The 18,396-nt window shown below is 42.5% G+C and overlaps 1 protein-coding gene across 2 annotated transcripts in view; it reads left to right on the forward strand.

Annotated features, from left to right (window-relative positions):
• The first annotated feature begins 6,563 nt into the window (after positions 1-6,563).
• Positions 6,564-18,396, forward strand: part of LOC134346719 (major histocompatibility complex class I-related gene protein-like) — an 87,976-nt gene continuing 76,143 nt past the window's right edge. For both annotated transcript variants that reach the window (XM_063048281.1, XM_063048280.1), the window contains exon 1: positions 6,564-6,671. In XM_063048281.1, coding sequence (XP_062904351.1) covers positions 6,620-6,671 — 52 coding nt within the window. In that variant the 5' untranslated portion in view covers positions 6,564-6,619. The remainder of the gene's footprint in view (positions 6,672-18,396) is intronic.

The raw sequence follows: 18,396 nt of genomic DNA on the forward strand, positions 1-18,396 counted from the left end.
CTCCCTCACTACCATTCAAGGCCTCAGACAGTCCTTCTTGATGAGGCAACACTTCACCTGTGAGTCGGCTGGGGTGACATACTGTGTCTGGTGCTCTCGATGTGGCCTTCTATATTTTGGTGAGACCCGACATAGGCTGGGTACCGTTTCGCTGAACACCTACTCTCTGTCTGCCAGGAAAAGCAATATTTCCCAGTGGCCACACATTTTAATTTCATGTCCCATTCCTATTCTGATATGTCTATCTATGGCCTCCTCTACTGTCAAGAAGAAGCCACACTCAGGTTGGAGGAACAACACCTTATATTCTGTCTGGGTAGCCTCCAACCTGATGGCATGAACATTGACTTCTCTAACTTCAGTTAATGCCCCACCTCCCCTTCGTACCCCATCCCTCATTTATTTATGTATTTATTTATTTTCTCACTCTTTTTTCTCCCTCTGTCCCTCTAACTGTAGCTCCTTGCCCATCCTCTAGGTCTCCTGTTCCATGATCTTCTCCCTTCTCCAACCTTGTATCCCTTTTGCCAATCACCTGTCAAGCTCTTGGCTCCATCCCTCCCCGTCCTGTCTTCTCCCATCATTTCAGATCTCCCCCTCCCCCTCCCACTTTCAAATCTCTTACTAGCTCTTCTTTCAGTTAGTCCTGACGAAGGGTCTCGGCCTGAAACATCGACTTTATCTCTTCCTATAGATGCTGCCCGGCCTGCTGCGTTCACCAGGATTCCACATTCAGTCAATCTAGGCCTTTCAATATTCAACAGGTTTCATTAGTATTCTCCCTCATTCTTCTAAACTTCACTGAGTACAGGCTTAGAGCCATCAGAGCCATCCATTAACCCTTTCATTCCCAGAATCATTTTTGTGAATCTACTCTGGACCCTCTCCAGTGGCAACATATTTTTTCTTAGATAAGAGGCCTACAACCTCAATGATGACCTCACACGAATGTGGGGAGGATGATGAGGATCAGACTGTGCAGCCTCAGAATAGAGGTTAGAAGAAAATTCTTCAACCAGAGAGCGGAATTCATTGCCATGGATGGTTGTGGAAGAAAAGTAATTGAGCGTATTTTAAATGGAATTTGATAGGTTCATGATTAGTCAGAGCATCAAAGTTTAAGGGAAGATGGAAGGAAAATGTGGTTGAGAGGGATAATAAATCAGCATGATGGAATGTCAGTGCAGACATGATGGTCCGACTCACCTAACTCTGCTCCTATTCCTTATGGTCTAATAAACTTCAACTGTTTTTTTGTTGTATCGAATGAAGCAACGGAGACTGAGGGAAGATCTGATAGAAGTTTATGTAATTATGAGAGACATAGAAACAGTGGGCAATGAATAAACTTTTTCCAAATTCATGCTGTCTAATATTGCCCTCTACAAAAAAAAACCCTGTCTCACACATCTCCTTTAAAATTAGCCTATTTCATTGGGCTAAGTTCAAAGCAGAGTTTTGTGGGATTTTAATGAAGACCACATAGACGGCACTAGATTAGGATACGACATGAGCCCTGAGGCGACTCCCCAACTGGTTGTATCACTGACATCTCAGGCATCTTTCAACTGTGCATGGCACAAAACAAAGTGGACGTAGTTGAATACTGATCTGGTTCAATTAGAAGAAAAAATAGTGGACAACCAACCAGCAATACACAGAAAAAATCCTGGTGAACGCATCAGGCCAGGCAGCATCTATAGGAAGAGATAAAGTTGACATTTCAGGCCAAGACCCTTCATCAGGACTAACTGAAAGAAGAAATAGTAAGAGATTTGAAAGTGGTTTCCCTTCTGCCATCATCGATCGTGGTTTCCCTTCTGCCGTCCTCAATGATGCCCTCACCCGTATCTCCTCCATTCCCGCACTTCGGCCCTCACCCCATCCTCCCGCCACCACAGCAGGGTCAGAGTTCCCCTTGTCCTCACCTACCACCCCACCAGCCTCTGGATCCAGTACATTATCCTCCTCTACTTCCGCCACCTTCAACAGGACCCCACCACTAAGCACATCTTTGCCCCTCCACCCCTCTGTACTTTCCACAGGGATCGGTCCCTCCATGACTCCCTGATCCACACGTCCCTTCCCACGGATCTCCCACCCGGCCATTATCCCTGTAAGCGTAAGTGCTACACCTGTCCCTACACCTCCACTCTTGCCACCATTCAGGGCCCCAAACAGTCCTTCCAGGTGAGGCAACACTTCACTTGTGAGTCTGTTGGGGTCATCTATTGCATCCGGTGCTCCCGGTGCGGCCTCCTGTACGTCGGTGAAACCCGACGCAGATTGGGGGACCGCTTCGTCGAGCACCTCCGCTCCGTCCATCACAACAGACAGGACCTCCAGGTAGCCACCCATTTCAACTCTGCTTCCCATTCCCATTTGGATATGTCCATACATGGCATCCTCTACTGCCATGATGAGGCTAAACTCAGGTTGGAGGAGCAACATCTCATATACCATCTAGGTAGTCTCCAGCCTCTTGGTATGAACATTGAATTCTCCAACTTCCGGTAATTCCCTCCCCCTCCATTCCCCTGTCCCTATTTCACTTTGCCCCCTCCCCCAGCTGCCTATCACCTCCCTCATGGTTCCGCCTCCTTCTACTACCCATTGTGTTTTCCCCATTCCTTCTTCACCTTTCCTGTTTATCACCTGCCTGCTTCCCCTCCCTCACCCCTTTATCTTTCCCCTTACTGGTTTTTCACCTGGAACCTACCAGCCTTCTCCTTCCCACCCCTCCCCCACCTTCTTTATAGGGCCTCTGCCCCTTCCCTCTTCAGTCCTGACGAAGGGTTCCGGCCCGAAACGTTGACTGATCGTTTCCACGGATGCTGCCCGACCTGGTGAGTTCCTCCAGCGTGTTGTGAGTGTTGCTTTGATCCCAGCGTCTGCAGAGTATTTTGTGTTCCCAACCTATCTAATCCTTCTGTAGACTCAAGCAACACACATCAAAGTTGCACGTGAACACAGCAGGCCAGGCAGCATCTCTAGGAAGAGGTACAGTTGATGTTTCAGACCGAAACCCTTCGTCAGGACTAACTGAGGAAAGAGTTAGTAAGAGATTTGAAAGTGGGAGGGGGAGGGGGAGATCCAAAATGATAGACTCCCTGCTTCATCAGCACTACCTGCCCCTTCACTTATCTGTGCGTTATCTGTAAACGTGGGCACAAATGTGTCAATTGCATCATTCATATTGTTGATATACTACATAAAAATAAGTGGTCAGAATACAGACTAGACACTGGCAACCAACCAGAACAAAAACTCTATTCCCACTGTTTGCCTCTTGCCGACCAGCCAGTTTTCTATCCATGTTACTATCTTTCATGTGATACCATCACTTCTTATCTTGTTAAACAGCCTCATGTATGGTCCCTTGACAAAGGCCTTATGAAAATCGAAGTTAACGTCATCAGACTCTCCTTTGTCTATCTTGCTTGTATCTTTCCTCAATGCATTGTAGGTATCCTCAGGCATGATTTCTCCCTTAGAAAACCATGTTGTCTTATGCCTGTTTTATCATGTGCCTCACAGTACCCTGAAACTTCATCCTTTATAATAGACTCCAACAACTTTCTAACCACTGAAGTCAGTCAACTGGCTTATAAATTCCTTTCCTCTGCTCCCTCTATTTGTAAAGGATGAGAGTGACATTTGCAGTTTCCAACTCCTCAGGAGATATTCCAAAATCTAGTGATTCTTCAAAGATCATTACTAATATCTCCTCAATCTCTTCATCTACCTCTTTCTGAACACTGTGCTCCATCTGGTCCAGACCTTTCAGCTTGCCAAGCAGCTACTCCTTCGTAAGAGCAACTACAACTCACATCTGCCCTCTGCCACACTCGAATTTCTGACACACTGCTGGTGACTTCCACATTGCACACTGATGCAGAATACTTATTAAGTTAATTCACTATTTCTTTATTCCCCATTAATACCTCTTCAACATACTTTTCCAATGGTTCAATATTCACTCTTGCCTCTCATTTAATCTTATAGACAGTAGACAACAGACAATAGGTGCAGGAGTAGGCCATTTGGCCCTTCGAGCCAGCACCACCATTCATTGTGATCATGGCTAATCATCCACAATCAGTATCCAGTTCCTGCCTTATCCCCATAACCTTTGATTCCGCTATCGTTAAGAGCTCTATCCACCTCTTTCTTGAAAGCATCCAGAGACTTGGCCTCCACAGCCTTCTGGGGCAGAGCATTCCATATATCCACCACTCTCTGGGTGAAATATCTTTATATATTTGTAAAATGTTTTGTAGCCTCTTTTATATTATTGGCTAGTTTACCTTCATATTTCATCTTTTCTCTTTTTGTGCCTTTTTAGTTTCTTTCTGTTATTTTTTAAAAGCTTTCCAATTCTCTGGTCCGGTGACTACTGGACTTTGTTTGGGAATCAAACTTTCACATTGCCCACTTCAACAAAGAAACAAAGACACTGCCATTTGATACAGTCACCCAGTGATTTAACCACATAACAATCCTTTAATGTTTTGCAGCTTGCTCCATAATACTAAAGCAATTCACAACATATTAACAATATCCATTTAAAGCCTAATAACAGCATACCAAAATCTGAGTGCTACCAATATATTTTCTGATGAGTTTCAGAATTCCTGGAAGCTCACTTTTATTCACTTCTGACAAGGAGGTTAAGCACAATGTTTCAAATATAGAACGTTGAGCACTGCACAAGATAGGCCCTTTGGCCCATGATATTGTGTAGAATGATTTTAACACCCAGTATTTGGAGACAGGATGTGGTATAACTGATACTGATCAGCCAGGTAAGTAAGCGGAGAAGTACTGCGATCCTTGAATCAGAATCAGTTTTAATATCAATGGCATATGTCATGAAATATGTTGTTTAGTGGCAACAGTGAATAGTACATAATAAAAGAAACTATAAAAAGCTATAAATTTCTGGCTTTCAGTCTATATTTATCTGTCTCTCCCTCTCTTTATATATCTTTGATAATTTTCACTATTCTTTTGTTCCTGTTCTGTTGCTTTTATACAGTTCCAGTGACCCAAGTTTGATCCTGACTTTGGTGTTGTCTGTGTAGAGGTGCGTGCATACCTCTGTACAGGTTTTTTTGTGGTCAGATGCAGACCATTTCATATACCAAACTATCATGCATCTAGTTAGAATGCTTCCTATGGTACATTGATAAAAATTAATAAAGAGTTATGGGAACACACCACTGTTCCCTAGCTTCTTGAAGAAGTAGAGGTGATTGTGAGCTATCTCTGCTCTGACATCAGTGGGTTTAGATCCGGACAGGCTATTAGCGATGTTTACTACCAGAAACTTGTAGCTCTCAACCCTCTCACTCTTAGCACTGTTGATGTAGCCAAGACTATGTGCAACATCCACTTCCTGAAATCAATGACTAATTCTTTTGTTTTGTTGATTCTGAGAGAAATGTTGGTGCCACGATACCATGTCACTAAGCTCCCTATCCCCCTCTTTTAACCATTATATGAGAGACAGCCCACTATGGTGGTATCATGTAGATGGAGTTAGATCAGAGTCTAGCCACAGAGTTACTGTATGTATGTCCAGGAAGCAGAGTGGAGGGCTGAGGATGCAATCTTGTGGACTATGGAGTAGCGCTGAGTTTCTAGTTCCTTGTCAGTTCACTTCTCCATCCATGTCTTTGCCCTCCTTCTTTGTCCCATACTTGTGTTATCCGCAGACAATTTGTCTTCCTATGTGGCATGGGATTAAACTCGCATCTACTCCTTAACTGTTGGAATAGGCAACATTGAGTCCAATGCCTTCACCTGTGTTGAATTGTTGGGGAACAATTAGTACCAAATCCGTTGTCAAAATTGGACCTCTGACAAGATTAGCTTCTCCTAAGGGTGTCCAGCGAGATAGTTGTTCTTTTTTTCTCTCGGAAAGATGATAGATCTGTAGACACGCCACCAGTTCATCAATTATTCGTTTCCACAATTGGCCAAATAAGCACTTAAAAGTTCGAGGGAATCTGCCCAGGTGAACGACCTCGATCTGAATACAGTATCCCCCAGTTCTCAACAAACAAAGGTCACGTATTATATTAGAAGTGGACACAATAACTATTTGTGAATCTGGCATTAAAGTATACGATTTAAATGGAAACTCTTGATAGTAGACGAGTTTTGCTGAAGTAGTACAGCAAGATCGAAATGAATTGTGATTTACAGGAGAGCATTGGCTTCAAGTATTTAATCATTTTCTCCGTCTTATGATTTCTCCCAATATCTCATTGAGTAGATTCTTCCCTAATTGGCCAGGCATCAGTGTCCAGCCCATTCTCTGCCCAGTGTCAATGACCAGATCTGATTCCAATACCAATCGAATAGAGTTACAAATAAAGAGCGTTACCGTGAACATTTTTCAGCCCTTGGTCTCACGACACTGCTGGGCATGTCGTTATAGATAGCAATTTAGATTTGAGGCAGGTTAGGTTCTAATCACCCCGCCTAGAAGTTGATGACGAACTCCTATATAGGTACATTCTGATTGGGTCAAAAGCTTCCGCACCGATTCTTTGAGGGTAAAGTGCGACTCGGTTCCGCTCCGGTCTTGGTGAGTCGGTGTGCATAGTTCAGGATGTTCCTGTACGTGCTCTTGTGTTTCTTCCACTTACAAGTGGTTCTATCCAGTAAGTACACTTTTCTAGTTTTATTTATTACTGAATGATGTCCCACCACCGAACAGAAGTGGGCTCGAAGTTAAAACCGCTTGCGCTCTGTAAAGTGCGGCTGGGGTTTGTGCAAGTGTAGCGTTTAATCTCTTACTTAAGACCGGTCTATCACCAGAACGGAGCTTCTGTTTTGTTTTTACAACACTTCGGGTTTCATTAGGCATCATTTTACTAGTGCCTAAGACTGAAACAAAAACTGTGCAAGATATTAATTTCTATTTATGTAATTTGGGATACGACGTGGAAGATTTGGAGAACCGTGCCTTTCATCTTCATCACTTATAGAACGATATTTGTTGGGAAAATGTTATCACAATGAGAAGTGAAATTTCTAACTTACAACTATTTTCCATTTCCCCCCATTTACTTAGTGTTTACTTAGTTTGCAGATGACACTAAAATAGTGGTGTCATTACAATGAAGATGTCAGGTGTTAGAGAGGGATATTAAGCAACACACATAAAAGTGACTGGTGAACGCAGCAGGCCAGGCAGCATCTCTAGGAAGAGGTACAGTCGACGTTTCGGGCCGAGACCCTTCATCAAGACTAACTGAAAGAAGAGCTAGTAAGAGATTTGAAAGTGGGAGGGGGAGCGAAAGATCCGAAATGATAGGAGAAGACAGGGGGAAGGATGGAACCAAGAGCTGGACAGGTGATTGGCAAAAGGGATATGAGAGGATCATGGGACAGGAGGCCCAGGGAGAAAGAAAAGGGGGAGGGGGGAAGCCCAGAGGATGGACAAGGGGTATAGTGAGAGGGACAGAGAGAGAAAACGAGTGCGTGTATATAAATAAATAACGGATGGGGTATGAGGGGGAGGTGGGGCATTATTCCCCTCGTACCCCATCCATTATTTATTTATTTATATATATGCACATTCTTTTTCTCTCTCTCTCCTTTTTCTCCCTCTGTCCCTCTCACTGTACCCCTGGCCCATCCTCTGGGCTTCCCCCTCCCCTTTTTCTTTCTCCCTCGGCCTCCTGTCCCATGATCCTGTCATATCCCTTTTGCCAATCACCTGTTCAGCTCTTGGCTCCATCCCTCCCCCTCCTGTCTTCGATCATTTTGGATCTCCCCCTCCCCCTCCCACTTTCAAATCTCTTACTAGCTCTTCCTTCAGTTAGTCCTGACGAAGGGTCTCGGCCTGAAACGTCGACTTTATCTCTTCCTATAGATGGTGCCTGGCCTGCTGCGTTCACCAGCAACTTTTATGTGTGTTGCTTGAAATTCCAGCATCTGCAGATATCCTCGTGTTTGAGAGAGGGATATTGATTAGCCTGACAAGTAGGCAAGAAGTACTATGATCCCTGAATCAGTTTTAATGTCAATTGCATATGTCAAGAAATATGTTGTTTTGAGGCAGCAGTACATAATATAAGAAACTATAAAAAGCTACAAATTTCTAGCTTTCTATCCACATTTATCTGTATTTCTCTGTTCATATATACCTTTGTTCATTTTCACTATTCTTTTGTCCTTTTACTCTCTTTTGGCACTACCTGTATAAAATAATTGAGAGTATGCTGAGCTGTAATCAATAGACAGCCCCCTGATAAAGGTATTGTTATTGCCTAGCTGATCCAAGTCGAAAGCTAGAGACACATCATCTGCAGTAGGCCTGTTGTGACAGTCAGGAAATTGCAGAAGGCCCATGTCCTTGCTGAGACAACAATTGCCGAAAGGGTTTTGGCCTGAAATGTCAACTGTACTCTTTTCCATAGATGCTGCCTGGCCTGCTGAGTTCCTTCAGCATTTTGTGTGTACTGCTCGGGTTTCCAGTATCTGCAGACTTTCTCTTGTTAGAGAAGAGTAATAGATCAGCCATGAGCATAATTCAGTGTGGTGCAGGAACAAGCCCTTTGCCCTGAAATGTTGTGAGGAAGTTATTAAGTAGAAGACATCTAATACCTTCTTCCAGAATATGGTCTATATTCATCCATTGTTTGTAATTAATGTGTACTTGTATATTTTCTACATCAACTGCTATCCTGGCAACAAATTCCAGGCACCCTCCACTTTCTTTAAAAATAAAATCCTGCACCCCACACAACTTTCCTTTCAACTTAAGCATGAGAGGAGTTAATTTTAAAGGTGATGCGTGAGAGAGGGTTGATAATGTGTGTCTGTGTTGGTGGGGTGGGGGAGGTAAATATTAAACAGTGTGACCCTGGGAAAAGGTTATCAACTGTCCTTTCTGTCTATACCTCATTATTATAGAAACATCTATCAGATCTTTCTCAGCTTCTGTTGCTTCTTTGGAAACAACAAAAAAGCAATAGAAGTTAAAAAGACCATAAGACATAGGAGCAGAATTAGGCCACTTGTACCATCATCTACACTGACGTTCCATCATGCCTAGAAGTGACAGCTACGTATGAAACAATTATATTCTCTTTAACAATCTAATTTGGGGAAGTAAACAGTAACATAGTTATTGCAATTTCTGTTAATGAAGTTAAGCTAAAGAGCTTTTGAGAATGCTACCAAACACAATTTTACTTCATGTCATGAAAAGAATCAGTTTTAAAATATCCAGCATATGTCTTGAAATTTGTTGTTTTGTGGCAGACGAACATTGCAATACATAATAATAAAACTATAAATTACAATAAGTGCAAGTAAGTACAGTAGTGCAAAAAGAGAGGAGAAGTAATGAAGAAATGTTCATGGGTTCATTGACTATTCAGAAATCTGACAGTTCTCCAAGGAAGAAGCTATTCCTGGAATGTTGAGTCAATGTCTTTAGGCTCCTGTACCATCTCTTTGATGTAACATCAAGAAGAGGCCATGTACTGGGTGATGTGGGTCCTTAATGACAGATGCCACCTTTCTGAGATATCACCTTTTGAATGCGTCCATGATACTGGGGAGGCTAGTGCCCATAATGGAGATGGTGGAGTTTACAAATTTATGCAGCTTTTTCTGATCCTGTGCCATGGTGCCTCCATACCAGACAGCGATACATCTAGTTACAATGCTCTCCAAGGTGCACCTATGGAAATCTACAAGTGTCTTTCGTGACATACCAATTCTTCTCAAACTCTTGTGCTTTCCTTGTAATTACACCAATATTCTGGGGTTCAGGATAGATCTTCAGAGATACAGAACCCAGGAATTTGCAGCTTCTCCCCCTATTTCTGAACAATCAATGAGGTTTGGTATCTATTCTGTCATTTTAAATCAGCGCCGGACTCTGGAGCAAAGGTTCCCGCGCTCGAACCCAGGTGGGTCACTCCCCGGCCTGCTTTCCATCCATGCCAGGTTGAGCGTCGAACTCGCAACTCGGCTTCATTAAAAAAAAAGACTGCGCTGTAAGAAGGCTGAGAGGGACCACTCACAGAATCTTTCCTCCAAGACAACCACTTGAAAAGTGGTCAACGAGGCTCTGGCACACACAAAAGAAAAAGAATATTTTAAGAAGTAACTTAAAGCAAGGATTAGAGGTGGCAATAGGAATGTGATTCTACTTTCTAGATCTGAACAAAGGATGTAAATTCTGGAGAATCAGCAAGTCAGAACTGATAGCGGTTGGTTCAATGCTTGGGTCAACACCGGAGGTTCACCATGACACTAGAGATTTTAAACATATAATTTGATTTTACTGACTTTTAAGTAGACAAGTAGTAAATGCAACAGAATAACTATATTTGGAATATTCTGAGTAAATTTTGGCCCTGTATCTAATGAAAGATATGTTAGCTCTGGAGAGGAAGTTCAGAAGAATTATCCCAGGAAAGAAAGCTTTAACACACGAGGAATGCTTGACATCTCTGAGTCTGTACTTGATGCAGTCCAGAAGGATGAGGTGGGGATGGGGTCCTCATTGAAAGCCATTGAATACTGCAAGGCCTGGATAGGGTACAAATGGAGAAAATCTGGCCATTGGTAGGAGAATCTATGATCTGAGTGGACAGCCTTAGAATAAATAGAAGACATTAGAAACTGAGATGAAGAGGAATTACTTCAGCCAGATTGACAAATCTGTGGAATTCATTGCCTCGGAGAGTAGTTGATGTTAAGTGTTTGGGTGTACTCAAGGTAAAGGTTAATGATTTCTTGATCTGTAAGGGTTACAGTGGGCATGGCTAGCAGAAAGAAAGAAAATGTTTATGAATATGGAGCAAACTTGATGGGCTGAGTGGCCCAATTCTAGTCCTCATTCTTATGGTTTTATTGGTAACAAGGTTCAACATGGTAAGGGAGATAATATGATGCTGGAATAATTGTCATCAAACATTAACAGAGGCACATCCAGTGGAATTGCTTCTTCATTGCTCCAGCAAGCTAGTCTAACTCAATTGACCACCAGGCAGTCCATTTGAAACTTAAATGTTTTTGCTCAATATGTTCTGCTTTATTCTACTTCCAAGGTACATGTAAGTTGGTCACTGTAAATTGACTGGTTTTGATGCATATGGTAGAATCTGGAGGGAGATGTTGGAATGTAGGGACAATAGAAGTGGGTTGAGTTTGGATTAGTATAAAGCTGGGTGCTTCATGGTTGCCATGGACACAGTGAGCAGAAAGGCCTGCTTCCGTGTCTCCATGACTATGTTTCAGCATTAAATGGGCAGTAAATGTGACTGCCTACAAGGTGAATCCTAACATCATGAATGGCTTTGAAAGGAAGTATAACATTTTGATAGGGAATACAAAACTACACCTCTCTGAATCCCTGCAGCATCTATTGATCATGTGATCTGTGACTTGGAGGCCAACATCAGAGCATCTTTCAAGAGGTGTAAGGTCTTGGTGGTATACTTGTAAGGGCACTAAAAACCTATGCCAACAAACCGGCGAGTGTGTTGAAGGACATCTTCAGTTTCTCACTGCTGCAGTTGGAAGTTCCCATCTGCTTCAAAACTGCAACAATCATACCTGTGCTCAAGAAGAGCAGAGTGAGTTCGCTCAATAACTATCACCCAGTGCCACTCACATCTGCTGTGATGACGTACTTTGAGAGTCAAATTTTTGTACCCCAATCACTAGCAAAGGCAAATAAGGTGGGACAGATGGAGTGGACTAATGTTAGAGTGGGGAGGTTTTGGCTCATTGGGCTTGTGTGAGGACAGGCTTGGTGATGTACATATCCGCTAAGATCCTTCATCCTACAGTGAGGGTGTGTAGTTGGAGCAACGAGAATAACCTCAGGGGTGTGTCATGTTTTTTGTGTGCAATGTAGGAATGCTGGGAGGCATCCAGCCTCCTGGGCAACCATGTCAGCACCAGGTACACTGAGCTGCTGCTCCTCAGAGAATGTGTTATGAAACTGGAGCTGCAGCTTGATCACCTTCCCCTCATATGGGTAAATAAGGTGATAAATAGGATCTGAAGGGAGGTAGTCACCCTTACGTTGAAGGCGGCAGGTACATGGGTGACTGTCAGGAGATGGTGCGGAAATGTGCAGCCCGTGCAGAGTACCCTTATGGCTGTTTCCCTTGATGATAGGTAAGCAACTTTGGACACTGTTGGGAGGGGGGCATGATGTACCAGGGGAAGTTGCAATGGCCTGGTCTTCAGTGCTTAGTCTTGCACTGTGGCTCAGAAGGGAAGTGGGAAGAAAAGAACTGCAGTAGTGATATGGGATTCCATAGGTAGAGCAGTAGACCCAAGATGCTGTGGATACAATAGAGACACCTAGGTGGCATGTTGCCTCTCATGCTCCAAGATCAGGGTTGTGTTGAATTGGGTCCATGGCATTCTGAAGGAGGATGATGATCAGTCAGAAGTTTTGGTACATGTTGGAAACAAAGACATGGGCAGGAAAAGGAGGAGGTTTTTAAGACAGAATATAGTGAGATGGGGAGAAACATGAAAAACAAGACCATAATGATGGTAATCTCTGGATGGCTGCCTGTGCCACACACCGGTGAGGGTAAGATAAGATGATTTGGCAAATGGAACGTAGCTGAGGCATGGGCAGGCTTTCAGATTTCTGGATCATTGGGATCTCTACTGTGGAATGTCTAACCTATACAAAAGCGATGGGTTACAACTGAACCTGAGGGAGACTATCTTGTGGGCAGACTTTCTGGAACTGTTACAGAGATGTTAAACAATCATGGTCGTGGGAGGGGGAGTGTGCGGGAGTCATCGGGCTGAGGATAGGGCAGTTGGTTTACAAGGATAGTCGGTTTGTAGTGAGACTGTCAGGAAAGACAGGTGGATGATAGAGCAAAATTGCAGTCAGTGAGACGAGTTACTGTGTAACAGGGACAAAACTGTGAAAGGCTGATGAATACAGGACTGAAGGTGTTATATTTGAATGCACATAGTATATGGATTAAGGCAGGGATCCCCAAACTTTTTTGCACTGCGGACCAGTTTAATATTGACAATATTCTTGCGGACCGGCTGACCCGGGGGGGGGGGCGGGGGGGGATGGGGGGGTGGGTAAAGTTGCCAACGGACAAGAATAGCAGTCAAATATGTTGTGTTTACCCAGAAAAGACTACAATGACCATGAAGTCTTGCGTGAGCACCGGTGCACATGCGTGACCTGCCCCTGCGTTTACCTGTTGATTTTTTTCCTGCAAATACATTTTTTGGCGATTCTGTTCGGTGGGGGGGGGGTGGTGTTAATCACGACCGGAATATAGGTGATAAGTGGCTATGACACTCAATTTCGTTTGTAAAAGGGTTATCTAACGAATTTAACATTAAACACACAGCGCATATTTTCCTCGCCTGAATATAGTGATAAGTCAATTATCAGGGGAGGACAGGGGAGCTTGAAGTAAGTGTTGAACGAACTTCCAGTAGAAGTGGCAGAAGCAGGTTCGATATTATCATTTAAAGAAAAATTGAATAGGTATATGGACAGGAAAGGAATGGAGGGTTATGGGCTGAGTGCAGGTCGGTGGGACTAGGTGAGAGTAGCATTGGACACGGACTAGAAGGGCCGGATCGCCTGTTTCCGTGCTGTAATTGTTATATGGTTATATAAGTAAGTCAATAGCATCATAACATTTTACGTAACGTTTGGATATTAAACACACAGCACATATGTTCCCCGTATGAACGTATAAAATCATTGCAACACACCAATATCGCTGAATCAGTGGGAGCCCTGGGCTTGGTTTCCTCCAGCAACACGGTCCTATCGAAGGGTGATGGGAGACAGCGATACTCGAAGGGAATTCCTTATGTCCAGTCTATTCCGCAATTTAGTTTTCGTTGCATTCATTGCAGAAAACACCGCTTCGCAGAAAATTGTTGGAAATGGAAGCAACTTTTTCAGTGCTTTTGTGGCTATCTCAGGATATTTAGCCTTGACTTTGATCCGGAATACCAGCAGAGATGTTATGTCAAACATACTTTTCAGCCCGCTGTCATTTGCAAGCTCGAGGAGTTGATCTCCTTCCCACGCTGATATGGATGACGCGCGGGTAATGACCTCGCATGCGTTCAAGATCAACAGTGGCTGTGACAGGGAATGAGGAAAGGTGCAGCTGACTCATATCGCCAAATCATATCATTTCCTCACGGCCCGGTAGCACATGCTTTGTGGCCCAGTGGTTGGGGACCGCTGGATTAAGGTAGATGATCTTGTAGCACAATTAGAAATGGTCAGGTATAACACTGTGGACATCACTGAATTGTGGCTGGATGAATATTATAGTTGGGAGTAACATCCAAGGATACACATTGTATTGAAAGGACACACAGGCAGGCAAAGGATGTGACATGGCTCTGTTGATTTAAAAAAAATCAAATCCTTTGAGGTGACATGGGATCTGAAGATGTAGAATCCTCGTAGGCAAAGAAATCTCAAGGGTAAAAAGACCCTGATAGGAATTTCCTCAACAGTAGCCAGGATGTAGGTTGCAAATTACAACAGGAGGTAGATGAAGAATATCTAAAGGGTAATGTTATAATAGTCATGGGGGAAGAATAGTCTGTAGGTGGATTGGGAAAATTAAGTTTGTGCTGATTTTGTATTCCAAGAGAAAATTTGTAGAATGCCTATGAAATGGCTTTTTAGGGCAGCTTGTGGTTAAACCAACTAAGGGATTAGATATTCTGGATTGGATGTTGTGTAATGAACCAGATTTGATTAGGAAGCTTAAGTTAAAGTTACCCTTTGGAGCCAGTGATCATAATATGATAGAACCCACCCAGCAATTTGAAAGAGAGAAGCAAAAGTCAAATGTATTTGTATTACAGTGCAGTAAAGGGAATTACAGAGGTATAAGAGAGAAGACGGTTAAAGTTGATCGGAAGAGTGCACTATCAGAGTGAGAGCAGAGCAGCAATGGCTGGACTTTCTGGGTGCAATTCACAGGATGGGTATTTCCCAAAGAAGAAGTATTCTAAATGCAGGATGATGCAACCGCGACTGATAAGGGAAGTCAAAACTAACGTATAAAGAAAAGAGAAAGCACATCACGGAGCAAAAATTTGTGGGATGTTAGAGGACTGGGAAAATTTTGAAAACCAAAAGAAAGCAACTGAAAAAACCATAGGAGGGAAAAGATGAAATCTAAAGTTAAGTGAGCATATAATATCAAAGAGGTTAACAAACATTTTTCAAATATATAAAGAGTAAAAGAGAGCGGAGAGTGGATACCATACTGCTGGAAAATGACACTGTAAAGTTTGCAAAGGGGCAAGGAAATGACGGATGAATGGATTACATATTTTGTATCATTCTTCGCTGGAAGACACTAGCATTGTGCCTTAAGTTTGATAGTGGCATGGGGCAGAAGTGCATGCAACTTACCAAAAAGAAGGTGCTTGGGACGCTGAAAGGTCTGAAGGTAAGATAAGCCACTTGGACCAGATGGACTACACCTTAGGGTACTGAAAGAGGTGCCTGAAGAGATTGTGGATGCATTAGCAATGGTTTTTCAAGAATCACTGCAAGGTTTCAGAGGACTGGAATATTACAAATATCCCTACACTATTTTAAAAAAAACAAAGGAGTCAGAAGAAAGGAAATTTTAAGCCAGTTATCCTAACCTCAGTGGTTGGGAAGATGTTGGAGTCCATTTTTATGGAGGGTGTTTCAGGGAATGTGTACTTGATCCAAGTGGAACTTGCAGGCACATGATAAAATAGGCCAAGGGCAGCATGGGAAATCTTTGCCTGACAAGCTTTGCAATTCTTTGAGGAAATAACAAGCAGAATATTCAAAGGAGAATCAGACGATGTTGCGTACTTAGATTTTCATAAGATTGTTGACTAGGCACTGTACGTTAGGCTGCTTAACAAGTTAAGAGCCCATGGTATTACAGGACAGATATTAGTGTGAATAGAACATTGGCTGATTGGCAGGAGGTAAAGTGTGGGTATAAAGTGAGCCTTTCCTGATTGATTGCTGGTTACTATCGTTGTTCTGCAGGGGTCAGTGTTGGGACTGCTTCTTTTTACATTACAGGTCTATGATTTGAATGATGGAGTTGATGACTTTGTAGCTAAGTTTGTGGATGATACAAATATAGGCGACTGGACAGGTCGTGTTGAAGAAGGGAGGCTGCACAGAACTTGGACGTATAAGGAGAATGGGCAAAAAAACGTGGCAAATGGAATATAATATCACAAAGTATATGGTCCCGGACTTTGCTAGAAGGAATGCAAGTGTAGACTATTTTCTAAATGGGGAGGAAATTCAAGAATCTGAGGTGCAAAGTGACTTGGGAGTCCTTGTGCAGGATTCCCTAAAGTGTGACTTCCAGTTCAAATATAAAAGCAAAGGTGTAATGCTGATGCTTTATAAGGCACTGACGAGGCCTCATTTGGAGCATTGTGACCAGTTTTGTGCCCCTTATCTAAGAAAACATGCTGATATTGGAGAGGTTTCAAAGGAGGTTCATGAAAATTATTCTGGGAATGAAAAGCTCATCATATGAGGAGCTTTTGATGGCTGTGGGCCTGTACTTGCTGGAAATTAGTAGATTAACGACAAATTTCATTGAAACCTATTGAATGTTGAAATGCCTTAGTAGAGTGGATGTTTTCTGTAGGGAGGGAGTCTGGACCTGAGGTCAGAACCATGGAATAGAGGGACGTAATTTTAGAATGCAGATGGAGAATGGAGATTTCTTTAGCCAGAGGGTGTGAAATCTGTGGAATTTGTTGTCAGAGGCAACCATGGAGGCTGGGTCATTGGGTATGTTTAAGACAGAGGTTGATAGATTCTTTATAAGTCAGGGTGTGGAAGGTTACAGGGAGAAGTCAGTAGAATGGGGTTGTGCAGGAAATGGATCAGCAATGATCAAATGGAAGAGCAGCTAACAGGCCAAATGGCTTAATTCTGTTCCTATGTCTTATGGTCTTCTGGACATGTTGATTAAATACTAAGAACCTTAGCAGCTGTGTTCCTGGGGGGCGGGGGGGGGGTGTTTGACAGCCTGCCTCTGCTTTTCCAATAACCAGCACAGTTTATTATTCTTGTGTTAAAATGATTTTGTGGAATTATAGTGGGAAGTTCCAGTTCATTTATTGTTGCATTTTATCTTGGGTTGTATATTTGCTTGTGTATTTGTGGGTCACCTTAACTATAACTGTAGTGTGTGATGGTCATTCTCCCCCATCTGTGTGAGACAGAGCTGTTCTGTCTTTGGGTTATGGTGCTTGGTCTGTTTTTGTGTTTATCACTATAAAATGGTTGTAGAGTTTAACGAGCTTCCTCATCTGTCATTATGGACCAATGCTCGCAACACAACATTAATATACAGAAAGATCTTGAATTGCAAGGCCTTTGCTCTCTGATAATGGAAACGTCAGTGGAGAGGTTAGTGAAATGTTATGTGGTACCCTTACATTCATAGTCTGAGATATTGAATAAAGGTTCTGGGATTTCTTGATGCAGCGGCACAAAACATTGATTAGGACATACTTCCTTTTTTAGGCTTTTTTGAGGTACTAGACAGGGCTGTCCTTTAAGCCCTTTACTATTTGATATTGCCTTGGAGCCCTTGGCAATCGCTCTTCGTGATTCACCCGATATATTTGGCATTATTCGTGGGATTGAGACGCATAAGGTATCATTATTTGCAGATGACCTGTTACTATGTATCTCTAATCCAGAGAAATCCATCCCTGCTGTAATATTACTACTCACTCAGTTTAGTAGTTTTTCTGGTTATAAATTGAATCTCAATAAGAGTGAACTTTCCATTAAATATGCAAGTTCCAATCTATAGACAATTACCATTTAGACTGGTTACCGATTATTTTACTTATTTGGGTGTTAAAATTACTAAGAAGCATAAGGATCAATTTAAAGTTAACTTTTTACCCTTGATTGATCATGTTAAACAACTGCTTACTAAATGGTCCCCATTGTCCCTATCATTGATTGGTTGAATAATTGCAATTAAGATGATTATTTTACCTAAATTTCTGTATCTATTTCAGATAGTACCAATCTTCATCTCTAAATCCTTTTTTGATATTATTGATTCTAAAATTTCTTCATATATATGGCAGAATGAAAATCCTAGATTAAGTAAGAAATATTTACAGAATATTGCCAAACTTTGGATTCTATTATTGGGCAATTAATATTTGATATCTAATGTTCCGGACACAAGATCTGGATGAAATTCAATGTCCACGATGGGTGAACCTTGAGCGTGAGCCTCTGCAGGGGTTCTCATAGGCTTCTATTTCAGGGGCTTCGCTTCCCTTTGCGTTTACTAAATTGAATAAACAAACAATCCAATAATTAAACATATA

Source organism: Mobula hypostoma, chromosome 5 (assembly GCF_963921235.1).
Source record: "Mobula hypostoma chromosome 5, sMobHyp1.1, whole genome shotgun sequence".
NCBI classification, from domain to species: domain Eukaryota; kingdom Metazoa; phylum Chordata; class Chondrichthyes; order Myliobatiformes; family Myliobatidae; genus Mobula; species Mobula hypostoma.